This window comes from Ictidomys tridecemlineatus, chromosome 10, assembly GCF_052094955.1.
Source record: "Ictidomys tridecemlineatus isolate mIctTri1 chromosome 10, mIctTri1.hap1, whole genome shotgun sequence".
NCBI lineage: Eukaryota > Metazoa > Chordata > Mammalia > Rodentia > Sciuridae > Ictidomys > Ictidomys tridecemlineatus.
Window position 1 is genome coordinate 34037642 of NC_135486.1, and position 26072 is coordinate 34063713.

At 52.9% G+C, this 26072-nt stretch overlaps 1 protein-coding gene across 4 annotated transcripts; it reads right to left on the bottom strand.

Annotated features, from left to right (window-relative positions):
- Window positions 1-1272: 1272 nt before the first annotated feature.
- Window positions 1273-24506, bottom strand: Slc45a3 (solute carrier family 45 member 3). 4 transcript variants are annotated; one of them, XR_013426495.1, is made up of 7 exons: window positions 24365-24506; window positions 11504-11906; window positions 9905-10690; window positions 8848-9113; window positions 6264-6458; window positions 4486-4688; window positions 1273-2164 (listed from the first exon to the last, which is right to left on the bottom strand). XR_013426495.1 is itself a non-coding variant. In XM_040277649.2 (6 exons), the coding sequence occupies exons 2-6, from the start codon at window positions 11673-11675 to the stop codon at window positions 4608-4610; spliced, it is 1500 nt and encodes a 499-aa protein (XP_040133583.2). In that variant the 5' UTR covers window positions 11676-11906; window positions 24365-24506; the 3' UTR covers window positions 1273-4607. The 4 variants fall into 4 exon arrangements, 3 of the variants coding, with proteins under 3 accessions (XP_040133583.2, XP_040133582.2, XP_005329559.2); XM_040277649.2 differs by having other exon boundaries at window positions 1273-4688; XM_040277648.2 differs by lacking the exons at window positions 1273-2164; window positions 4486-4688 and adding an exon at window positions 17602-19676 and having other exon boundaries at window positions 4713-6458; window positions 24365-24484.
- Between the last annotated feature and the right edge of the window lie 1566 nt (window positions 24507-26072).

A 26072-nucleotide genomic window follows, 5' to 3' on the forward strand; every position in this document is an offset into this window, starting at 1 on the left:
GGAGGAATGGGTGGAGACTGCAGAAAGGAGATGCCTAGGTTACTGCCATAGTCTGGGACAGAGATGATAGATGTCAGTGGCAGTGAGGATGGCCATGAGACAATCCATGTGAGGGATATGAGGGTGTAGAATCAATGACACTTGGTGGTTCTCTTTGTGACTAATGCACGAAGACTGAGAAAATGTACGCACTGTTGACTGAAATGCTCATGTTTTTCAAGAGATCATCATGTGTGCAGGACACTGTTGCGCATGCCTGTAAAACCAGTGACTCAGGCAGGAGAATTGCAATTTTGAGGACAGCCTTGGCAACTTAGACCCTGTCTCAAATCATTTAAAAAGGGCTTCGGGTGTAACTCAGAGGCAAAGCACCCCTGGTTCAATCCCCAGTACCACCACCACCACAAAAACGTAAAAGTTTATTGTGTATTAGGTGAAAAAAACACACTATTTAAAAACCCATCCTCCCAGCTGAGTGGTGGCACACACCTGTAATCCTACCTACTTGACAGACGGAGGCAGAAGGATTTCAAGTTCAAGACCAGCCTAGCCAACTTAGTGAGACCCTGTCTCAAAATAAAAAATAAAAATGAGCTGGGTGTATAGCTAAGTGGTAGAGAACCCCTAGGTTCAATCCCCAATAATGAAAACAAAAAGCAAACAAAAAAATCCTCCTTGTAGTGTAATCCCCTTTCCCCCAACTTTGTTCCTCTATCCTACCGTTTCCCTTGTACTGTTAGAAATAACTGGTTCCTTCAACATGTCTTGAAGGGCAGGAGGAATTCTCAAAATTCCTCTACTTAAAAAAAAAAAATAGCTTTTTAGCCAGGTGCTGTGGTGCATGCCTGTAATCCCAGCAATGTGGGAGGCTGAGGCCAGAAGATCACAAGTTCAAGGCCAGCCTCAGCAACTTAGCAAGGCCCTAAGCAACACAGTGAGACCCAGTCTCAAAATAAAAGATTAATAAAGGCCTGGGAATGTGGCTCAGTGGTTAAGCATCTCTGGGTTCAATCCTCAGTACAAAAAAAAAATTAATATTGGAATGATATTAGATTTACAGGAAAGTTGCAAAGATAATGCAGAGGCTTCCTATATGTCCCTCACCTCTACTTTTCAAAACTTGATAATAGAACAAAAATAGCCCTGAATCAGTTGTCTTTGGGCAAATCACATCATCTATTCAGACCTTAATTTTGTCACTGAAAGAAAGATAACTGCCTCTGCCTCACCATCTTAATCAGCTGGGACTATAACAAAATATCAGAGACCAGGTAGCTTATAAACAACAGATATTTATTTTTCACAGTTCTGGAGGCTGGAAGACCAATACCGGGGCTCTGGCAGCTTCCATGTCTGGTGAGCACTCAGGTCCTGGTTCACTGATGCCACCTTCTCACTGTGTCCTCATTTGGCAAAAGGAGTGAGGGAGCTCTCTGGGTCTCTTTTATAAAGGCAATGATCCCATTCATGAGGATCCTGACATAATCACCTCCCAGAGGCCCCACTCCCAAATGCCCTCAGGTTGGGGGTTAAGTTTCAGCATAATTTAAGGGGACACATTCAGTCTATAGCAGCCACCTCCGTGCTATTCACACATCACTGCAACAAAACACTGAGAAGCCAGCCAGCCTGTGTGGTGTTCTCTGGGTCAAGGTCCTCTCCAGAGGCAGGTGCAGTAGTCCCAGAGACTCAGGAGACTCGGGGAGGAGGATTGCAAGTTGGAGGCCAGCCTGGGAAACTTAGTGAGACCCTGATTCAAAATAAAAAATAAAAAGGACTGGGGATGCTCAGTGGTACAGCACCCCTGGGTTCGATCCCCAGTACCATGCACCCATGTGTGCACACACACAAATTCTCCCCAGGATCCAGGTCCCTCCCTCACAGCCCCATCTGAGCTGCTAGAAACCAAGTCTTGGCTCACAGAGGGTCCAGCCCTGGGGAAGGTAGACAAGCATTATTGGATGAAATGAGTGCATTAAGTGGGGACTGTAAAGTGCCGAACGCCTCTGCAGCTGAATCGGTTGAAATGGTCTCCTAACAGGCTCATTTGTACGCACAGCAGGAGAGTGATCTGTCCAAGCTCAAGTTCTAGTGAAGGGCAGGTTGAGGTCAAGTGATACGGTCACCAGGGCACATCAAGCTTCCTCCAAATGTGCGTGGAGACCTAGTGACAGTGTTAGATGTCAGAAAGTCTGAGCACTACACAGCTCTTCAGCCAACAGTGTCAGAACTGCCAGGCCACTGTAATCAGATCTGACCCTGGAAACCAAGGTCTTCTCTTCCAGCAGTATAAGAAGACACTTGAGATCCCCATCTCACTGTAACTAGTTCTGGAGGGGGTGGGGGACCACCCTGGGCCAGAAAGAAGGTCCAGGAATGGATGGGGCACGCCTACCAAACTCTACCCTGGCCACCCTCTCTCCAATTCCTGGCCTCAATTCCTGAGGGAACAGTTGGTTAAATACAGGACGTGGACCACTCTGCAGGAAAAAAAAAAAAAATGCTTGTATATAAAATGAATGGCATTAAAAAAAAAAATGGGCTGGGGATGTGGCTCAAGCGGTAGCGCACTCGCCTGGCATGCGTGCGGCCCGGGTTCGATCCTCAGCACCACATACCAACAAAGATGTTGTGTCCGCCGAAAACTAAAAAAATAAATATTAAAATTCTCTCTCTCACTCTCTCTCTCACTCTGTCTTTAAAAAACAAAAGAGGGAAACCATTAGGAATTAAGAGAAACTTGAGAGACTTAACAACTAAATGTCATTTTTTTCTCAGTTGGGTCCTAATTTGAACCAACCAAAAGTAAAAATACATGTTTTTTAAGCAATTGGGGAAAACTACATGGACTATATAATTGAGTACATTTATTGCATACTTTGTTGGATATCATGGTATTGTGATCAAGTTGTTAAAAAGTTCTATTTCTTAGAGACAAATACTGAGGTGTAAATAGCCGAAAAGAAATTGACTGGCACGTGCTTTAAAAATACTCTGGGAACGGAGGCTGAGGCAGGAGGATTGCAAATTCAAGGTCAGCTCAGGCAACCCCAAGAGACCCTTTCTCAAATTTTTTTAAAAAAGTGTTGGAGAGGGGCTGGGATTGTGGCTCAGTGGTAGAGCACTTGCCTAGCACATGAGGCACTGGGTTTGATTCTCAGCACCACATAAAAATAAAGGTATTGTGTCCATCCGCAACTAAAGAAATTTTTTTTTAAAAGTGTTGGGGAGCTGGGATTGTGGCTCAGTGGTAGAGCACTCGCCTAGCATGTGTGAGGCCCTGGGCTTGATCCTCAGCGCCACATAAAAATAAATAAATAAAATAAAGGTATTGTGTCCATCTACAACTAAAACAAAAAAATTTAATGAAATAAAAAGTGTTGGGGCTATAGCTCAGAGGTAATGCACTCTTAAGTTTAATCCCCAGTATAAATAAAATAAAATAAAATAAAATAAAAACCCAGCCAGGCGAGGTTGCACGTGCCTGTAATCCCAGCAGTTGGGGAGACAGAGACAGGAGGTTCGAGAGTTCAAAACCAGCTTCAACAATGGTGAGGCTCTGGGCAGCTCAGTGAGACCCTGTCTCTAAACACCCTGAGTTCAATCCTCGGTACTCCAAAACAAAAAAACTCACAAAACACACACAAAAAACAGGGATTTGGGGAAAACAGGGGTGGAGGGGAGGAAGACATAGCTGAAACCAAAATGACAATGATTTAATTGTGAAACTGGGCTCATCATACCAGGCTGACTACTTCTATTTGAAAAATTTCATCATAAAGTCAAATAATAAATAGAATATTTTTAAAAATAAATTAAATGAACCCTTGCCAAAGTGTTAACTGTATTGACCACTCAGAAATTGAGAGAAAGGCAGGCCAAAGTTGAAAAGGTCAGGGAGATGGGAAGGCAGGGATGGTTGTGAACTTGACCTGGACCAGTGTAAAGGATATGACCAAGGCACAGAGGTGCCTGCCGAAATCCTCACCATGCACATGCCAGGTGTGTTCCCTATTCTCTTGCTGTGTTATGGGTGCTTGTTCTACCTTCTTCTCTGAACCTTTGAGGAAAAAATATGCCCCCACTCTTGTGAACTTCACACTCTTCCTGTTCTCTTCCTCTATTCCTACACTCCCCAATCCAAGTGTAGCACAGCTTCCTGGGACTGCCCATCAACCCAGAGTGCTTGCCTATGGCTCCATCTGCTGGTGGATCCTGAGAACTGACGTTGATAAAAGCTAAGGGTCCCCAACCAAGAAGGGGGGGCGGGGGAAGCAAGGCACTGGGGATTGAACCCAGAGGTACTTTACCACTGACCTACATTTCTAGTCCTTTTTTTATTTTGAGACAGTGTCTCTTATTTTTGTTTATTTTGGAAGGGTTCCGGGGATTGAACTCAGGGGCACTTGGCACTGAAACACATCCCCAACCTTATTTTGTATTTTATTTAGAGACAGGGTCTTGCTGAAATGCTTAGTGGCTCACTTTTGTTGAGGCTCATAATCCTCCTGACTCAGCCTCCCGAGCTGCTGGGATGACAGGTGTGCACCACTGTGCTGGGCTCACAAAGTTTTTTAAGTTGGCCTCAGACTTCCCATTCTCCTGCCTCAGCCTCCCAAGTCACTGGGATTACAGGCATTGCCACAAAGCTCAGCCAGGATGATTTTAGAGAGATCTGGTTCTTCCCCCTAGACAAAATAAACACAGGCCAATTAAACATATAGGAAGCCTTTAATTTCATCACCATAAACATTATACTCTGATTGCTTACATACAGTATAAAATATTTACTCCACTAAATAAATAAGACATAACATTATTGCAAACGGCACTTAAACCCCCAAGATATAAGAGCTCTTTGGCTCGGCGGGGTGCTCCTGAGTTTGCGTGAGATTCCCCGAGCACAGATATGCCCTGGAGGCTGAGATGGACAAAGGCTCGAGGAACCACAGGTGTGCTTCTGGTCCTGCAATAGCCCCAAAGAGAGGTTGTGGAGCCGGTGGGGAAAGTTGGGGTGAAGTGGGAGTGAAGGGCAGTGTTTTATCAGCCCAGTCCTACAGGGAACAGAAGGGAATTGGAGGAGCTAGGCTGGGCCAAGGGAGGAGAGGAGGCTGGGGATGCTGCTGAGGCCTGGAGCCTTTCCACTACCCCTTATGTCCCCAGCCTTGGGTGAGGACATCTGGGATATCAACTGGGGTGAGTAGTGCTTCCAAGGTGCTGGGTTAGGTAGTTTTGGGGGCCAGACCTATCACCCCAAGAGAAGGGATTCTGGCAATGCTCAGCCCAATGACCAGACATTTCAGGAGACTGGTTGTTGGTGATCCCACTGAACCCAACTCCGAGACACCAACCCAGAAAAGCTGGGAATAGATTTCCTTCTACTTTGTTAAATAAATAAGTTAAATATTTAAAGGCCTGTGTCCTCATGATGGCAACCCAGGGACCAACAAGCCATGTCCTGATAAAAGGGTTTGGGGGGATCAGCAGAAAGGCAGTGCTGTAGACCAAGGGGCTTCACCTGGCCCCTTAGGACTCTTCCTCTCAATTAGCTTTCACCCCTCCAAATATTGTTGAAAGTTTCACACTAGAAACTTCCATGCAAGAGCCACACGGGCAGGGGTTCTGCAGAATAGGGGGCCTGGGGTGGGAGTTTGTTTAGTTTTTCAAATTCCTTCTCCAGGTATGTCTCAATCAGGACACTGGCTGTTAACCCTGAGCCTGGCCAGGCCACCTGCAGAGTCCTGCATTCCAGTGCATGGAGCTAATCAAATATTCTGCCTTCCTGGCCTCCTTGCACAGATCCACACTGAAACTGCCGTTCGGCCAGCCCTAGAGACTGGGGAGATGGGAGAGGGAAGCCACCGTCCCCTATCTCTGTCGCTATGCAACTCACCGCCACGGGGTGGCAGCAGAGAGCCATGCCACTTTGGCAGCAACAAAAACTGGAAAGTCAGCCCTGCAGCCCTGTGCGGACGCAGACCAAGCAAGACAGGCCCCCTCCTCAGTGTGTAGGAACCATTTCACACAGAGTATTTGGCCAAGTCACTCTTGTCAAATACTACCTGTGTAGCAAAGTAAATGGCAATCAGACCCAAGCCTGCGGCTGACACCATATAGGCAGTGACAGATTGGCTGAGTTGGACAATGGAGCCCATGAACAAGGATGGGGCCACCTGGGAAAGCAAGAAGGCACTGTCCAGGATGGCAAGGTCCAGGCAGATGCCCCGGCCTGGGATCACCCTGGCCTCCATAGGCTCACCCACCACCACTCTCATAGAGACATCGCAGGTGGAGGCCCCGCAGAGCGCGGGGGCAGCTGGGAGCAGGCCGCCACCTCCAGCACCCATGTGTCCGTTGGGAAAGGGAGCTCCAGACTTTGGGCCTGGCAGGAAGCTGGTCGTCAGGCTGTCCTCACTGCCACCGCTGCCAGTGTCCCCTCGGTATTTGGGCAGGAACACCTGGGGGGGGTGGAAAAGAGGGGACGAGAACAAGTGTGTACTCAGGCACAGGGATCCCCAGCTATAAGAACAGGCCCTAGCTTTCAACCCCAGGGCTAAAAGAAAACAGGCAACAGGTCAGAAAGCTGAGGAGACCCTACTTGACCCAGGTCTAGACAGGACCTCAGGAACAGCAGGAATGACCGCCATGAAGGTGCAAAACCAGACCTCAAGGTCTCCTCTGGCTTTTCTTAGGTAAGTCACAAACTTTTTTTTTTTTTTTTTTAAGAGAGAGAGAGAGAGAATTTTAACATTTATTTTTTAGTTTTCGGCGGACACAACATCTTTGTTTGTATGTGGTGCTGAGGATCGAACCCGGGCTGCACGCATGCCAGGCGAGCGCGCTACCGCTTGAGCCACATCCCCAGCCCAGGTAAGTCACAAACTTGATTCTGCAGGTTACGAAGACAGCCGAGCCTCCCAAGAAAAGGGAGAGACAGAAAGAATCAGGCAGGTGAGAGGAGAGAAACACAAGAGGAGGGAGAAAACGCAAAGGAGGGCTCCCGGTCCCCAGACCCCACCCAGGGTCTCCAGCCCTCTTCCTCCCTGCCCACCCTCTTCTTGGCCATCTGGAAATCCTCAGTGCCCTGCCAGGGACAAGCCCCGCCCCTCTGAGGTTGCAGGCCCTGGAGTTGGAGTTGCTACCCACAGTGAGGTCCCTGCCCTAGACTTCAGCCAGGGAGGGCTGGGCGGGGGGCTGGAGGGCTGGCAGATGGGGTCTAGGGAAGGGAGGAGCAGCAGGAGTGACCCCTTTGCCCACTCCCACAGCCCTTCTTACTTCCTTCCTGCTGTTCACCAGAGATCAGAGGCTGAGTCTGATCTATCTCCCCCACCCCCACCTCAATGGCCTGGGGCCTATTTAAGGACAAGACCAGATCTTATCTCACACTGTATCTAGCACAGGCTTTTTTTTTTTTTTTTTAAATATACTGACAATTGAACCGGGAGATCCCTATCACTCATCACCAGCTGCATCACCGCCCTTTTCATTTTTTACTTTGAGGCAGGGTCTTGCTGGCCTTGAACTTGTGATCCTCCTGCCTCGGCCTCCCCAGTAGCTGGGATTACAGGCATGCCCCATGATGTCTAGCCACAGCGCTGGCTTCCTGAGTTGGCTGCATGAATAAGCTGGGAGCCAGGACACAGTTCTACCTGGTGCCAGGGAAGCCCAAGGCTCATCATGAAGACTGACAAGTGGGCAAAGGCCAGGCAGACAGTGTGCAAGGCCAAGTCTGCCCTCTGCTGCCTCCCAGGACCTGTCCTGCTTGCTGCCTCAGGAAAGGCCTGAGAGGCTGGAGTCTGGAGAGGTCCCTGGGGACAAACATGCTCCTCAGCAACAAGCATGAGTCCCAGCCTGTCCCCTGGCTCCAATGCACATGCTCAGGCCTAGCCTCCAGCCCAGAGCAGCGTTGAGAGTAGGGACTGGTGAAAGATACCATGGGCCCAGAGGAGCCTCAGGGACCAGTTCCCCTCCCAAAGCCCCTCCCTCTCCACACCTCCCACCCCTGCAGCTACCTGCAGAGCAAACCAGCCTCCCAGCTACTGCACTCCTGTCCTACAGGGGCAAGGACAGGTTTTCCCTATACCTGGCAGCTCTATGAGCACAGGCCTGTGTCTCCACCCCAAGACACCGAACTTGTGCCCCCTGGGGTAGAATCCTGCATCCAAAGTTGTAGCTCAGTGAAGTCAGTGGAGGGAACAAGGGTGACCAACCTCCTGCATACAAAAATCTACCCTCCTCCTGCAGGGGCTGGTTAGTGTGGGGTCAAGCAGGAAGAAGGCCCCCAACTTACCCAGTGCCCAGGTGAGCTGAACTGGTATATCCGGCTCAGATATTCACCAAGGGGCAGGGGAAGGGGACAGAGGTAAAGGTGTGAGGCAGGAAAGGAAGAATTCAGAGGAAGATAAACCAGAAAGAGAGAGCCCTCCCCATTTTAGAGACCAGAGCAAGACTCAGGCTAGTCACAAGGCCTTTCCCTGTGCCTAAGGCCTAGCCATTCTACTACCATATGCTGAAGCTAGATGCCCCAGAGGGCATCTCACCCAGGCCCCTGCCTCCTGGGAGAAGACAGCCCAGACTGAGGGCTTCTCTAGCCTGATTCTTCAGGATTCCCGGTGAAAGATTCTTCACTTCCTGCAATCACACACTCAAGTGCTTTATAGTTCCAAAGCCAGGAAGTCATTCCCAGAATCTAATCTACACGCTTCTTCCGCAGCCCAAGCTCCTGCCTGGGAGCTAAGATGAGCTTCCTCGGATCAGAGAAAGTCTTCTCCAACACCTCTTGCCAGACACTGGGTTTTGGACTAGTCTGCCTCCCCCATCCTACTGGCCAAGGGCCAGTGTGAATACCTGCTTCTCACGGTGGTAGAGGGAGGCCAGTGTGTAGGGCAGGATCTGCAGGGCCGAGAAGGTGAACCCGGTGAGGGCTGCCGAGGCCGTCACCACAGCCACACTGCGAGACAGGCAAGTGGCGCCAGCAGCCACGGGGAAGGCCACCACACTGGCCAGGTAGACTGCCCGGGTGCCAAATCGCTGCACCAGCCGGTCCATGACCAGGGAGAAGACCAGGGAGATGGTACACTGCAAGAAGAGCCCCAGGCTGCCCATCCGCACACCTGGATGTAGAGGGGAGAGGTGGTCAGACAAGGCCAGGTGGGCCAAAACCCTACACAATCTGGGGGTGGCAGGGGATTAGGAGCCATGGGCATCTGCTCCCCCACCTCAATTTCCCACCCCGTAGCAATGGGAGTCTAGGCTATTCCACAGACACTTGGCAAATGTGGCCAAAGCTGTTGGCTGAGGGCAGAGGAAGATGTTCTAAGGAAGATGTATAAGGACCCTCAGCTTTGGGTACAAAAGGGTAAGAGGGGACATAAAGAAAGTTCTACCAAGCCTTTTTTTTTTTTTTCCCCTGGGGATTGAACCCAGGGGCGCTTTTATCCCCTGGATTACAGGCATGTGCTGGGCGCCCAGTTTCTACCCAGGCTTGAAGATGGCATTCTAGAACAACTGATCAGGACGGTCCTGGTGAGGTTATCTGAAAGTCCGCAGGGGAGCAGAGGGCAGGATGGAGCTGAGCAGAGCTGAAATCCATCTTGACTCCTGCTTCCTCTGTCCCTTGAGTAAGCTCAGTCTTTCCTTCTGACAAAGTACGGCAGTGCATCACATCTGACTGAATGAATGGAGAAGCTAGCAGCCCCACTGAGGCAGCAGGCAAAGCTACTCCCCAAGGAGCCTGACGTGGATGGGGTCTATTTTCCTTTCCTGATGTGGAAGTTGGGGAACAGGATGCACAGCCACCAGCCCACACCCCCCACACCCCCAACCGGGAACCTCTCCCCACCCAGGAATGTCTGCTGAAGGCAGTTACCCAGCAGCCGCCACTGGCTGCCGAGGCCTTCCTTACCTTCGTCATAATGTTTCCGGGCCTCGGTGCCTGGCTCGGCTCTGGGCACGCCCTGGTACAGGCCCTCACCCACAAAATCCGTGTAAAACAGTGTGAAGGTCATGAGTGCCATCCAGCTGCAGAGCTCCGCCACAAAGAGTCGACGCAGGGTACGAGGCATGCGGCAGCAGAGCTGGTGCAGCCGAGGAAACAGGGTACCCAGGTTCCGGAGAGCCAGGTGGGCATGGCATGGGCAGCAGTGGGGAGACGTGGAGGGGACTGAAAGTGCTTCCACTGGCTCAGGCGGACCCAGCACAGCCTCCTCGGCCACAAACAGGGTGGCTGCCATGCAGGTGAGGAAGATGAGAGTGAGCAGGCCAAAGAGGCACTCCTCCTGGGTGCCCAGATAGGGGGCCAGGACGCTGGCGTCCCAGTCAATGGCAGGTAAGAGGTAGCCCAGGCAGCCCCCGAGGCTGATCATGAAGGCGTAGACAGAGAAGGCCTGGCGACAGTGGTCTGGGTCCCGGAAGAGGTCAGAGAGTAGGGCTTCCAGTGGAGTGAAGCACACCTGGCCACAGAAGTCCAGCAGCCCCACACCCAGGATCAGCAGTGCCAACTCCAGGGGCCTGGTATCTGGGCACAGCAGCTCCGCCAGCCAGCCCGCCCTCGGGATGAGAAAGAGGCTCAGCAAAACACCCAAAGACAGGGCCCAGATGAAGGGCCTCCGGCGGCCGTAGCGCCCACGCCACTGGTCACTGGCTGAGCCTAGGAGTGGGACAGAGACCAGGCCCAGCACTGGACCAATGCCTATAAGAAAAGCAAGAAGCAAGAGTTAGTGGCTGAGACAAAGAAGGGGAAGGGGGAGAAGGGATGTAGATCCTAGAGAAGCATGGAAATACCATCTTCATGGGGTCTTAACTTACTCCTCAGAGGAGTACTACAAAGACCTCCATTTTCAGTTGGGGAAACTGAGGCATGAAGCACTAGAAGTGATACTTATGCAAAGGCACAGAGGTAAGGAGGTGACAGGCAGGGCTGCAACAGGTGGTCCCACTTCAGTGTACTGGCAGGGACCCTTCTTCCCAAGGGTGAGTGTCACATAATGGTGACCATTGGTCTTCTGTGGCTTTGCAGCATTCACCTGTAGCATGAGGAGTTTGCCTGTGTCCTGTTCTGGGGTAAGAGAAAGCCCTGATTGGGAGACTCTGGTCGAGTCCCCGCAGCTACACAGCCTGGGCCGTGACTCCCCTAAGCTCTCACAAGCCTGTTTTCTTTCCCTGTATCATGGAAAGCCCCAAAAGCTTGCTGTAAGGAGTAAATGAGGTCACAGATGTGAGTTATAAAGGGCTGAACAAAGGTTAAGAGCAATTTTTTTTCTAGTGTCTCCATGAGCTGGACACTGTGTAGGGACCAGGCAAACAGAGGTGGCTAGATTATGTCCCTGTATCATTTCATTTCTCTTGAGGGACTCCTTCAGCTCAGGTCACCCGTCTGCCTAGCCATGCCTGCCCACTAGGCCCAGGGACAGCTGTCCAAGTATTCTCTAGACAGAGGACCTACTGCCCTACATCCCAGGTGCACATAACTGGAGCAGGAGGGAAGGAGGGTACAGGCACTCACCCAACACCATGGTCATGAACTTCTCTTCTACCCCCACTTCCAGCAGCAGGGGAGGCACGTAGGTGATGCCAGCGGCCAGACACACTTCCAGGCCAAAGGTCAACAGGTTGACCAGCAGGAGCTGGGCTTTCCGATGCCGGAGCAGGCGGCTCACCCACAGTCTCTGGACCATGGTGGGCCAGGCAGGTGGGGCTCAGTCGGAGCTGTTCACACACTCCACAGCGGCTTTGTTTCAGCCCTGCCCCAGAAGCCCAGGCCTCTCCTCCTTGCTGCCACCGACTGCCTAGGATTCAGCCAGGTGCCCATTTCCGCAGGCCCTCTGGTACAGGTCCAATGACTCAGCCCATGCTAAACACCGTTGCCCCGCAGCACTTCAGTGGGGACAATTCTTGTCACTCAGATCCTAAAAGGGCAGGACAATCACAGGTACACAGAGTGTTAAGTCCCAGGAGCCAGGGCTTCAGGATTTTCTTTGAATTCTCTGAATCCTGTTCATTCACAGGCTGATGATGTGGCCCTGTCCCTTAGATGCTGCTCCTGGCTGCCTAGTCAGGAAACGCATGTTAATATTAGCTCAAGGCTGACATAATTAATAAAGTAAATATGATTTTTAAACCTCAGCATACCTCAGAGCCAAAACAGATGTCAGGTATTCTGTTTTGGAAAAGCTTTGCAATTGCCCTCGCCTGCTCTCGTATTGAAGGGGGGGGCACTGAATCAACTGAATTTCCGGTTGCTCAGGCCCCGCTATCAAGGTGCCCCTAGAGACCCTCTGCCAGGCTTGGTTTGTTTGCTTTCCTCTCTGCAATTCCCAGAGCTGGGCTGCTCAATTCCCCTTTGTTAAGAGTGACACTTCCGATTCCGCACCTCTTGGCCCTGAGCCATGTTGCACCATAACCCCCACCTCCAGGACCAGGACCAGGGTGAAGGGAGGAAAGGCTGTGGCTTGCTGGGTTGGGTTTCAATCTGACCCTGAAGCCACTCATGCAGAGCTCCCCTGGGTCAACCTAGGCCTGAAACTCTCTCCCTCGAGTCTCCCCCAGAGTTCACCGGGGAAGTCCCCCCCACAGGTGACTGTCAATTGTCACGGAGCAATGGGGCCATTCCCAGGTCCCACCCTCACAGGAGCATGAAACCGAACTAGCTGGCAGCACCTGTGATGACACCAGTGACCCCCTGAGCTGGCGTCAGGATGCCCCGCCACTTCCTGGCCAGCCTTTCTCGGCTCCCCAAACAGCTTCTTTCTCAGAGAAATTCCCACACTCTCTCCTACCAGCTCTGCCTCCCGCACACAGGGAGAACCATCCCTGGGTCAATGCCCATTCTATGCCCTGCAGCAGGTGGCTCCAGGTCTGGCTTCCTAACAATGGCACCCAGTGCAGTCTGCTCTGCTCAGACTACGAAAGAAGGAAAACAGATCAAGTTCAGCCATCAGCAGAGACGGATGGGGTGGATGGAGTGCTTAGTGACAAAGGGGAAGGGGTCCCTAATTTGCCTTCTGTCCCCAAACAGAGGCAGGGGACAGAACTTTCCTCCCCAAGTCAACCCTATAAATGCTGCTCAAGAGCAGCTAGCTACTCCCTGGGCAGGGCCACCTAAGGACCACAGTGCCCAGGGCTGGCTCCACCCACCCCCCACAGGGGCATTTTCCCCCGCATGCTCATCCCCCCTGCCAATCTCAGCATCTCATGATAAAAGGCGCTTCACTTCTTTTATCTTTTCAAACAACACTAAGCCCTGCAGGACCTTGCACATTACAAAGCATGTTGTAGGTGCTCGGAGCTGCTGCGCCTCAGAGAAATCAGGCGACCATCAATCCTAGATAAGATCTGCCCATACCATATGCCTTCTGGGCTTTACAACTGGGAGACCAGGAAGAAAGGGACGTGAGGTAAGGCTGGGCAGCCAGCAACCTCCTCCCGAAGATCCCACACTTTGGGAAGGGGCAGGACTTCTACAGGGGTGGCATGAGTAGGAGTATAAAATACTGATCCCATGGTCCCCCCAAAGGGAGGTGTAGGAACCAGGCATCAGGAGTAGCTGGGCTTCAGTGGGTTCAGCATTACCCCTCCCCATGGCTGCACTTTCCAGCTCTCTAGAGGGAAAGTGGAGGGTGGGATGCAAGAGACCAAGGGTTGGAGCTCCCCAGTCACGAGGGAGGGGCTCTGGGGCAAAAGGCTGCAGCCCATTCCACTCCCTGCCCTTGCCCTCTGTCTGGGAGGGCCCTGGACACTCACCGCTCTGGGTTTGCAAGGGACCAGGTCCTCCCTGAGCAAACACTGACTTTGTCAGACCCAGCCTCACCCACAGCCTGCCCTCGTTCTCCAAGTCCTGGTTGTTCCCGGTTTAAAAAAAAATGGTAGCTCTCCAGCAACCATTAATCACTCCACCTGCCTTCTCCTCCCTCAATCCAGCTCCTCCTGAACAGAACCACTCTTAGCCCACAAGGGAAAAAGACAGGCTGAAGAGAGGAATTTCCCTCATCCTCTTATAGCCCAGTCACCTCTAGAGCTGCTCCTCCTTCCCGGGGTGCCTCCCTCCACCCACCTGAGGTTCTCTACCAGGTAACTGGGGGCTGGGCCAGGTGAAGAGTTCACAGAAAGAAGCTGAGTAGAAAGTAGGCAGGCTCCTAGCCCTGCTGCACCCCTGTGTTCTTAGGTTGCAGAGCCCGTTCTCCCTCTTTTCATACCTACTCTGCCCTGGAGGTCCAGGCACTCTTGACACCCAGAATTACCTGAGGAATCCCAAGCCCATAAGAACACCCTCTCCTCCAAAGCCCTGCTTTCTTATGTCCAGCACACACGTCTCTCCACTCCCTCCCCACCCCACGTCCTCAGGATGAGGGAGCCTACAGAGGACTCTAGCACCAAATGCCAGCCATCCTTCCAGGGCCTCCATCCCTGAGGCACCACCATCCAGGCCTAGGGCCTGCCTGGTTCCCGGGCTCGGAGAGCTCAGAGAACAAGGTGGTTCAGTATCACTTTCCAGGTCTTTGCTCTGGTCAGCAGTCCTAGGGCACACTTCTTGCCCAAGCTCAAAAGTGACCCATCACTACTGGCCACCCCTGGTCTGAGGAACTCCCCTGTCTTCTAGGAGTAGAAATATAGGCAGGGGGACAGAGTCTACCCTCCCCACTCTTCAGTCTCACAGATACTTCCAACTCAAATCTTCCTGCCCACTGCATTTGAAGCTTTCTGTCTGTCTGGCAAACAGAAGATCAACCAGAAGAGCCAGCCCCTGATTGCTCACCTGAAGAGGAGGGGGCAAGAAGTGGAGGGCTGACCTCTTGGAGGAAAGGAGCAGGGCGCCTTCTAGGAAGGCAAGTCTGGCTCCAGTTGCAAACATTTCTCCTCCTCTCCAGGACCCCTCAAAGCTGGAACAGCAAGAAAGCCAGAGGAAATCCCTAGTCCACGGGACCCTTCATGGAGTTCCATTCTAAACCACCATTCCCCGTTCAGGTCAGTGCACCGGATTCTATTTGCGCAGGTCGCAGCACCCAACAGTGCAGCATCCCCCAAGGTGGGTGATGTCAGATTCCTTCACACCCCTGTCACCAGCCCCAGCAAGAAAGGGCACCTGGGAAATATTTTTACCCAATGGATGGATGGATGGATGGACAGATGGACAAACGTATAAAAGCAGGGGGCGGCGGGAAATTTCTCGAAGAGGCAACTCCTTGGGCTCGAAGGTAGTGACCTAGAATGCCCCCACTTCAGACTGGACCCAGGGCAGGCAGCATGGGAAATGAAACTGAGCAACAGGAACAAACTTGGCCTGAACTTTGTCCAAAATTCAAAAGACAGAGTGGAGGAGGCGGAGGAAAGGTGACCCAAGCCCACTGCCTGGTAGCTCCCTAAGGGAAGGGAGGGTCAGAGGGACATATAAAGAGGCCTTTGAGGGCTTTCAAAGGGGCTCCTGCCACCCCGCATGGGGAGGTGGAACTGGGGGGAGCAGATTGCCTCCGCTGACAGACAGAGGCCAGAGGGAGCCTGGGCTGGGGGCAGCCCCCGCCCCCGGCCAGTGTCAGGCAGCAATTCTATGGCCTCTTTATGCAGGCCAGCGTCCCCACACCCCGCCCAGGCACATCAAACGGCGCAGCCCCCACCCTGACCCTGCCAGCTCGGCGACCCTGCCTCCTCCCTGGCTGCACACAAAGGCGGGCTGCTTTCTCACAGCTCCTCAGGGAGGCTCGGAGCACACTCCTCCGTCCTCCAGGGCCACCCGCCACCCCTCCCCAGAGAGGGAAACCCTGCAGGGGGCAGGCTAGCCCGAGGAGCAATGACTCAGCCCAAGAAAGGAGAGGGGTCACCCTAGGTCAGCTTCCCCAAGGCTGTCCCACTCCAGGCCAGGCCAGAGGCGGGAACGGGTTACTTACCACTGCCCCAAATCCCACTGGACCCCAGCACCTCATTCCATGCTAAGCTCTCCTAGGCTCTCCAGGCGGAGGCAGGGAAAGTGACCTGTCAGGTCTGAGGGCTCACAGCTCAGCATCCCGATGTCCATCCCCCTGCCTCAGTCCAGGGACCAATGCCCTGGGCCTTGCCTGGCACACTGCACTCCCCAAGGGGCCACACCCTCTCGTAGCAGCTTCACAAGGAGTCCTGGGGATGCTCCATGACAAGGCTGCAGCAGCCATCCACAGACTAGGAAGTGTCCTCGGGAGGCAGGCAGCTCCTGATCTTTACAGACGCCTTGGTTAGGGACCCTGAGGCTGTGGGAATTCCTACTGGGCTCCTGGGGTAGGAGTTGGGGGGTGGGGGTGGGCACAGCACTGTACTCCAGAAGGGATTGGAGCCTTCCAGCCCTATCAGTCTTTGATTCTCTGAGCCTAAATATTTCCTAGGCAGTAGGGATCTCTGCTTTGCCCGTCCTGCCCTGGACAAATGCAATGGTGATCTGGACTAATAGCTGAGGGCTATGACCTCACAGGGTCCCACACACACCTGAGGACACCACTCAGAAGGTGACCTCCCTGCCTCGAGGGAATCCTAAGAAGGAATCAGAGGCGGGCAGTGGGAAGGGGAACCCAGCCCCGCCCAGACTTGCTCCCCAGCTCCTGCCTCCCCCAGGGCCCGGAGGCCAGGGATTTAGCGCTCACCCCGCTGAGCGGCCTTTTCTTCCCACTGACTGGAAGCCTTCTGCTTAGCAGCTTGTCAGAGAGAGTGAGGGGCTGCAGGCCGGGACACAAAGGGGGATTAGGGAGAAACCTCTCGGCCTGCAGAGTAATCCATCAAACTCTCTCCCGGCTGCCAGTACCAGCCCCTTCCCACTCAATTCCCCTTCCAGCTGCTGTTGGTCCCCCACCCCCTCCGGCTCCTGAGCCCTGTCACTTCGGGCAGCAAAGAGAATCCCAGGCCCTGGGGCGGCAGAGGGGGCACACCGCAGACACTGGGAAAAGGGCAACGGCTCCCTCCCCCCACTCACCCCCAATGTGTGAAAGCCCAACAGGTGGCAGTGGCTTGGAGGAAAGTTGCTTTTGTTGCCCTGTCTGAGAGCCCCAGTCCAGCTTCGGAAAGGAAACAAATGCTGGAGGAGATTGGGGGAAGGGAGGGGAGGGACAGGGAGGCAGTCCCCAGAGCTGGCACTCATCTCCCCTCCCCTCTAAAATCCAGTGACAGGGATTCAGGGGCTGGCCTGACCCTCACCTTGGCCAGTCAGTCCCTGCCAACCTGAGCTGAGGCTGAAGTAGCCCTCCCAAAGATCACCTGGCCATCCACGGTGACAGTCAACACAGACACGCATTCTGATTCCAGGCACCTGGGCCTCTCAACCCGACTTCATCTCTGAGAACAGCTGCCACCCAAGGTCACACTGGACATGCCCTCCACACTAGGACTAGCAGGACTCTTCAACCAGGAGCCTGCTTCCACCATCCCCAAACTCTGGCAGATTCCCAGAGTGAGCAAGGTGAGGGAGTCACCTGGACCTGGGTTTGGAAGCCAGCTTCACCACTGATTCTTGACCACCCAGCCTCAGTTTCCTAATCTACAATTAATAACAGCATGGGCACTCAAGGTCTCCACAGACAGGCCAGGCGTTCTTCCAAGCATTTTCATCTTTCAACCACTGGATGAGGTGGGTACAGCGAGTATACTCACCTCACAGGCAAGGAAACTTAGATGAAGACCACGGACCTGGGCTGAGGATGTGGCTCAGTGTAGAAGGCTTTGCCCAGCATGTACACGGCCCCGGGTTCGCAGACATGTAGTGTTTTGAGATAAATGATGGGAAGTTTCCTCAGTGGAGTGAGCTTGGTGGGGCTCTCTGCTTTCCACACATAGTGGTTGGGAGGACCATATCCCAGCTCCTCACTCCTCAGCTTGTAGCTTCCATGCCTCTCTCACCCACATGTCATTCACACACACACACACACACACACACACACACACACACACACACACACACACTCTGGAGCCTCTTGCAGCCCCCAGCAGGAGGAATGACAAGAATGCGCCGGCCTCCCCAGGTGCTGGCCCCAACAGGTGAGGAGAGGTCACTGCCACAGACCTGCCTGCAGTGGGAAGGCTGAGAAGGGAGGTCTGAGAGTGGGTGGTTTCCATCCACAGGGACAATGATCCCCAGTGTCTGACCCCTACTAACTGCCCATGAGGTGTTTGGCATGTGTTAGGTGCTTCATCTACCTTTTAATAATTTACACGACTCACACTCTCCTACCAAGTAGGTATTTAATATTCCTATTTTCTAAGGATGAAAGTTTCTGTTTCAGAGAACTTAACAAACATGCCCAGGGTTGCACAAATAAGAACAGAAAAATTTGGAACCATTCGAAAATTCTGGAAAGCACTTTGAATTGGGAGCCAGGAGAGGGTAGTCCTATTTCAGCAATGTTTACGGCTGTGTAGACTGCACGAGCCATTTCATCTCTCTGGGACTCAGTTTTCACAACTGTAAAAGAAGAGCTAGTCTAGATAATGCCTATGGTTCTTTCCAGGTGTGTGTTGAGGTGATCTCACACCTAACCCCTACCTCAGGGAGGTGCTCTCCATGGATAGGTGTCTACTGAGGGTCACTGACAAAGTCTTGTGGCATTAAGGAAGGAGTTTTCACAGCCTTCCACCAATGAGAGTCTAGGGGAATCTGGTGGAGAAGGCACCAAGGCTGCACTTACCCATCCAGTACCTGCCCACACACTGCTCAAGTACCAGCACAATGCCAAGGGTCAGCTGTCCTCTGAAATCAAGCCAAGTAAGCAGGACATCTGGAGGCAGAGCTGCCCTCTTCCCTACTTCCTCCCAGAGTTGGACTCTGTTCCTGGCAGAAATTAGTAACTAAATTGTTTCTCTTCTTGGGCTACAATAAATGCAAAGTACCCAAAACTCCTGTGGTCCAGGGTTGGGTAAGAGGACCCTGGGGGGGTGACTCAGGACCTTGGCACAGTCTTCAGGCCATCAGGAAGTTCCTTCCGCCTGCCTTCTTCCACCTCTTCACAAGGCTCCTGCAAAGTGAAACCTGAACTGCCTCCCTCCTAATGAACTTGACCCTTGCCAGTCAGCCAGGCCAGACCAGGCGGCTCTCCCCATCCATGCACAACCAATCCTGGTCCTCTGCCTAGGCCTGGCCTCCCTCAGGAGGTGAGGCACAGAGGAAAGAGGGGAGGAGATGGAGCATGTAGAACAAACCCACTGAGGAGCCCGAGGGCCAGACCCAGAGGCTGGTCCCAGCTCTGCATGCCCTCCGGAGCTGCAAATTTGATGGTCTTCATCAGCCTTGACATCCTCAGGTCTGTGACCAGCTCCATTTATAATCAGAGGGCTCTGGATGAGATTTAATTCTTGGGAAACGTGTTCTCGAAAACAGTTGCTTGGTGAACAGCAAGGTGAAAGCAGGCCCAAGAGACTATCAAGGAGCTCGAGTTTGCCCACCCTTGGAGGAGAGTGCAGCCTAACCGAAAGGAATGTCACAGAGCACTGAAACCCACCCACTCACTCACCCCACACTTATTGAGCACCAATTATGTAGAAGCCCACTCTGAAGCTGGTGGGGTCACAAATAGCTGATCCCTTTAGCAGAAGAGAGAAAATGTGACCAAGTGCATGCAATCCGTGTGCACTGAGGTGATAGGGGTGCCAGAGAGTCCACAGGAAGGAGGCAGGTTCAAGGCTTTCTTGAGCAAGTGGACAATGCTGAGCCCTGAAAGATGAGCAGGTAGGCCCTGTGCAGAAAGGATAAAGTGAGGCTTCTGGAGCCCAGATTTCCAAACGCTCCCACCCTCCTCTGGGCCTCTCCCTACTGAGATGTGCTAGGAAAAATAGGCGACCATGGGACTGGGTTCTGATCTTGAATCCAGCCCAAATCTCTGTGTCCTAGATAAAGTTCCACCCCTCCCTGGGCCCAAGATAGGGGAACTCCTCAGCACGGTCTGGTTTTTGCTTTCTCAAGTAGGCACCTGCTCCAGTTACTTCCCCCTCCTGAACAGCCTGCCTTCTTGCCCTGAACCTTGTCCCATACCTCCTCCAGACTCCCTGGAGCCCAAGCTGCCCAGTACCCCGTCTCCCCCAAATCTTTCCCACATACCCCTCAGGGCTGGAGCCTGTACATAGTCCTCAGGCCTCTGGTTTGTAATCCTTTCCTTCCCCCACTAGCCCTTCATCTCCTGGAAAGCAGGGCACACAGGCCCTGTCTAGGACCCGAGGAGGATGAGTGCTCAGCGGAAAGTCTACGGGTGAGGCCGAGTCAGGGAACTGTCCAAGGAGATCTGACCCAGGATTCAGACAGGGCCATGGAGACATCTAGGTGCTCAGCCCTCTACAGTGACAGGAGCCAGGAGTGGGAATCTACAGTGCCATGTCCCTGGGGATGGATAGGGTACTCCAAGCTCTGGCACTATTTGCCAGCTCAAAGTAGATGAGATTAGACAGACTGCTGGGGTGGGGGCTGACAGCTCATCATACGGGGTGAGAGAAACTGCTGTTGTGGGCTGGCCGCTCCGGAGGAGATCCCATTTGGCTGGGCATTCCATCTGGTCTGAACTTGGTGAAAGAGGGACTGCAGGCTATGAGACCAGAGCTGGCCTCCAACATGACTTCACAACCGGTCCCCACCAGAGACAGTAACCTCTAGCACCTGGTCTGGGTAGGTACTTTGCTAAATATGCATATCTCACTGAATCCTCATCATCATCTCACCAGGTGAATATCATCTCTATTTTATAGACAAAGAAACCAAGGCCAATGGGCTGGTGGAGGGGTGAGGAGGGGTAGGAGGGGCAGGTCCATCTCCAGCCTCAGAGGCAAGGAGCCCCACAGTCATTCAGGGTTGGTGGCAAACTGTGAACTTCTCTTAATGGAGACCACAGAGAGAGTTAAAAAAAGAGATTCAACAAGGAGTTCTGGCCACAGATCAGGACCATCCCGTGATGGCACTGTCACCAACCCCTGCCCCCAAGCAGAGACACTTAATACACTGGACAAAGCTCAACGCTCCAGCTCTATTGCTGGGAGTCAAGTGGCATCAGCATTTGAGACACTGGGCCTGGTACCAACTGGTCCAGCCTCCACCCCTGCTGTCCAGCGAACAGGGCCGGTGACTGTTCAGGGAAAGCTAGGCTGAGTTCTTCTTCTGGACACCAAAGAACAGTGCAAAAGATCCTACAAGCTGGGAAGGGAGGACAGAGCAGAGTCCCTGTTTGGTGCACCCTCCCCACACAGTTTTCCTAAAAATAACAAATCACCTTTCTGCTAGAAAGCTCTTAACCATTCAGGGCGGATATCACTTCATCATCTTCCGGTACCTTCCCTTCCATCCTACAGAGAACTCTTGGGAGGTACCTGGAAGGCAGGCAGTGCACGGGGTTCTGAACTAATCACAAAACGAATCTCACAATGCTGACAGGGGAGAGAGACTAAGGTGCCCAGTTCTGGTGTGTTCCCTGCACTGGACAAGTTCAATGGCAGACGTGTCATTCATAACTCACATTTGGTTATCTGTGGTATAATTCCCTTGCTAAGAAACTCTGGTTTCTAAGCTAAACCACAATGATTGCCTCCATTGTCACCAAATAGCAGCTGACATTTACCAAGCTCTTTTTACAAGCAGCTGCTGTGCTCAGAGATTTACCTACATCAGTTTATTTAATCTTGCAATACTATGAGATAGGTACTATTACCCTCATTTTACAGAGGAGAAAGTTGAAGCTCCGAGGTCAAACAACTTGTGCAAGAACAAACAGGATTCAAATCCTTTTTCCAGAGCCAAGCCTCTTAACTATTCATACCAACTCCCCCAAAGCCCAGGAGACCTTGCTCCCAAAGAAGTAAGGTCTACACAGGCTTTTTTTTGGAGGGGGGGGAGTGGGTTTTGGGGGGGAGGGTGGTACTGGTGATTGAATTCAATCCTTTTTATTTATTTATTTTGAGAAAGGGTCTTACTAAGTTACCCAGGGGCTTGCCTTGAACTTGCCATTCTTCTGTCTCAGCCTCCACGTAACTGGGATTACAGGTAAGCTCCGTGGTACCTGGCTTTTTTTTTTTTTTTTAAGAGCAAGGTCCCAGAAAAAGAGCCCCAGACTGTGTGCTGCTATCCATTCAGTCACAGGTGATAAATGATGTTCATACATTTAGGTACTTACTACATATGTCTCAGACTTATAGTGAGGTGCTCTTCATATATTGTTTAATAAAGAAAAATCTTAGACTTTAATTTTACATGTAATTATAAAGTTATATTTGTTATAATGTATAACAAATAATAAAGCTACATAGTAGGTGTCATCATTACTATTATCATCCCCACTTTGTAGCCAGAAATGTTGAGGCTTGAAAGAGGTTAAGCAACTTGCTACCATAGTGAAGCACAGCTAGTGGGACCACCACTCTACAGACCTACCTCTCTAGCAGTCTGACTTCCACCCCTGATGTGTTACCAGGTTCTAATGGTGGAGGGGACAGTGTCCAAAAGTGACCTCCCTTCCACAGTCCTCACACCATCCCTCCCTGCCTTTCTGCCTTCTCTCTCCAGAGCCCTCTCCAGGAGGAGCTCCAGCTTGGGACCTGCCCACCACCCCTGCATCACCCAGTGGCAGTGGCCTGGCAGGCCCCAGTGGACCACCCAAGCTCAGTGTCCAGCTCCTCCTACAGAATTAGTTAGAGAGTCAGGAGAGGTGGGGGGAATTCACCATATACTCCACGAGTACATAGGAAAACTCCCCCCAGCACACACCCATTAAATTGGGGCCTGTATGTCCACAGCTGTACATTCATCCACAGCTGTATTTTTATCTTCAGACTCATCCGGCTGACTCAAGCTCCATTTTGTGGGCATTTTTAGAACAACAGAGTCCTGGCTCCAGGACAAGCCTGGGGGGAGGTGATAAGGAAAGAATGGGGGTGTGTGTGTGAAATGGTCCAACAGAAGGGCCTGTGACCTCAAATTATGTCCACTTACTCCCTGAGACTTGTCACTCTATAGCTTTCCTCAGGTTTCCCATCCAGCCTCTTCCCCCATCCCCACCTGTCCCATGCCAGCCTCCTCTTGGGCAGGTTAAGTCCACACAAGGCTATTTGCACTCTGAAAGGAGATCTGTTAAGTGCTTCAGGAAAGGGAGCCAGAAGCCCCCACAGCCTCACCCCCACCTCTGAGCAATGTTTCCAGGAGCCCAGCAAGGGTCACTCTGGGCCCCAGTCTATTGGCAATGCCCGGCTGCAGCTCCAGGGCAGCCGGGCAGCAACTGGGCTATTCTTAGTCTACCCTCCACCAGTCCTAGGTCCGTGTAACAGCTGAAGGCAAGTCCTTACCAGGTACCCACTATGCCAAACCCCTCCCTACCCCAACTCCCTTGGGAAAAGAGGAAGCACCAGGGAATGCCCCCTGGCCAGAGGGAAAAGCTGAGCAGGTCAAGAGTGTGTGTCAGAAACAAGGAGGCGGATTCAGAGGTCAAGGGCAAGAGCAACTCCCAGGGCTCCACCACCTGAAGGGAATGGGAGACTAGGGAAGGACTGAGCCTGGAGATTGATGGGGGCTTCTCCACCAAGCCATGCTGCTGCCCAAGCCTAGAGCTCTAAGAAGCTGTAAGGAATGCCTAGCTTCACACCACCACACCTGTTTGCTGTTTACGAGAACTTCCCCCATCCCACCTGAGCCTTGGGAGACAGGAGCAAAGAGCGAGCTCTACTTTCTGCACCCCAGAAGGATGATGGAGGGTACAGTAACACACACACCTCAGTTCAACTCTACCCAAAGCCTGGACCCAGGACTAGTCCAGAAGGGCTCAGTCCCCTTTTCCTCCCTTAGTAACCATCTCCCTCTTCCCCAAGAAAGCTGGCCAGAGCTGAGCACCCCGGTCGTGGGCCCCTCTGCCGGCTCCCCCAAGTCCCGGACTGTGCGCGCCGCGGTGACTCATCCTGCCCCTTTCCGGCGAAGCCCAGACAAGGGAAGAAAATAAATGCAACTTTCCAAAGAAAACTCTGACGCGGGAGGCTGCAACAGGAGCGAGCGGCCGGTTCGCCCGCTGTCTGCCCGGCCTGGGGCTCCGGGAAGGGGCCTCTCCGGGTCCACCCCTCCTGGCCCGGGACAGCGGGAGGACCGGGGCGCCTCCAGCCTGGCCCGCGCTCCACGGAAGAAAGCCGAGCTCAGCGGGGACCCCAGCAGACGCCTGATACTCTGCACCCTCCCTTGGCAAAGCGGGGACCGCACCCCTGGGCGCCCGCAGCCCTGCGCTCTCCTCTGGGATTCGCTTGGGGCTCCGCGCGCAGTGGCCCCGCGCGCAGTGGCCGGGACAGCCACGACGCGGCCCCATCCCGCGGGGTGCAAAACACGCGACACCGCGGAGCTCGGCCGCACAGCGCCCCTCCCTTTCCCGCGCTGGGACCCTGTCCCTGGGGAGAGGAGGGAGCGCGCTCCTACCTGGCGGAGGTGTGCGGCTGTCACCCGGGGCTAACGCGTGCAAGCTCGTCCCCCCCTTCTTCCCCCCCACGCGCGCCAGCCGGCGGCTTTTAAATCTCCAGGTTACTCGGCGGGGGGAGAGAGCATGCGCGCTGGGGCTACCGGGAGGGGGGCGGGGCGAGGCGGGACGAAGGTGGGGGGTGCTGGGAGGGGGATGGAGGGGTGGGGCTGGTACCCAAGGGAAGAAAGCGGGAGGTCGCAGAAGCTGTCTTTGTAGCCGCGGCCGCGACGCGCAGCCCCCGCGTGGCTCCCAGAGTGCTCTATCATTACCTAGGGCCGTGCACCGCCCCCTCTGCCGCTCGCCACCAAAATATTTAGGTAAAAGCCGCCCGGCTTTACAGGGCACCTCCCCTCCCTGGAGCCTGTCTGCGACCATTGCCCCTGCGTGCCTCTGGCCATCCCGCTCTTCAGGCGCAACTGCACCCCACCCATCCAGGACCTTCCCTTGCGAGATGTCACATTCTTCCGAGTTACTCTTCCTACTGCTTCCTATTCTGCCACGCACATAGAGACAATTCAGTCCCTCTTTCTACGGCTTAAAGCCAAACTCCAATTTTTCATTCATTAAGGATGTGTTTGGGGGAAAAGAGGGAATAAGTTGCCAGTAAAATGGTTCCTGTGTCAGCTGTTGAGCGAGGTCCCGACAGGTACCTGTTTCAAGAAGGTCTCTGACAAGAGTGGAATGATGCAGGTGGGAAGCAGGTAATTGGAGTTCCAGGCTGGCCCCAGGGTGGGAGGTGGGCCCCTTGTGTTTTTCTTCTTCCATGGAGTTTTATTGGAGTGGAGAGAAATACGATTTAGGCAGATTGTTGACTTGCATACTGTAGGCCCTCAGTATCAGCTGGATCACCAAGTGCTGGCATTTTTCAACCAAAATCGAAAATATTAGGGAAAAAAAGTCAAGTTATTGCTAATGTAGTTGCTAGGTAGTTAGGCCTGAGATGGTTTTGGTTGCATGTGTGTGAACAAGCACAGACTTTTTTTCTTGTCATTATTCCCTAAACAATATAGTATCAATAGCATTTTAATACTATATTGTTTATATGTAAATACTACATCATTCTATGTAGGGGACTTGAGCATCTATGGGTCTGGCTATCCATGGGGGTTCTGGAATTCATCTGCAAATACCTTCAAAGGGGAGGACTGTTTAGCCTTAGGCCTGAACCCAGCACTGCCTTCCAATGCTGGCCCTGTGTCAACCAGCTTTGTGACATGGGACAAGACTCTCCCATGTTGTGGGCCTCTGTGAGAAAAGGCAATTAGCCAAATGATCCCTAAAGCCACTTCCAGCAGGAAGGCAGAGGGAGACAGAGCAGGAAGGAGACAGGGAAGGGAGAGTGATAGAGGGGAGCCCTGGTGGTTGTGGGGCAGAGAGTGGGTATAGGAAAAGGCAGCCCCCTCAAAAAAGTCAAGAATCTCCCTTTGAGTCACTAAACAAGGTGAACTTGAAAACTGTTTCAGCCTGGCCTCCCTGGGAGCATACAACTCCAGCTGCCAAGGACCCTGGTTTTCCAAAGTCTTTGTTGTATCCATTTGTGGCCAGCAGAGACTAGGGTGGAGTCCTGGGTCCCTGAACTGGTGTCCCCTCTGCCCCAGGAAAAGGGTAGGAGTCATGGGGAATTCCAGGTCAACTGGAAAATTACAGAGCCAAGAGAGAGTGGACAGT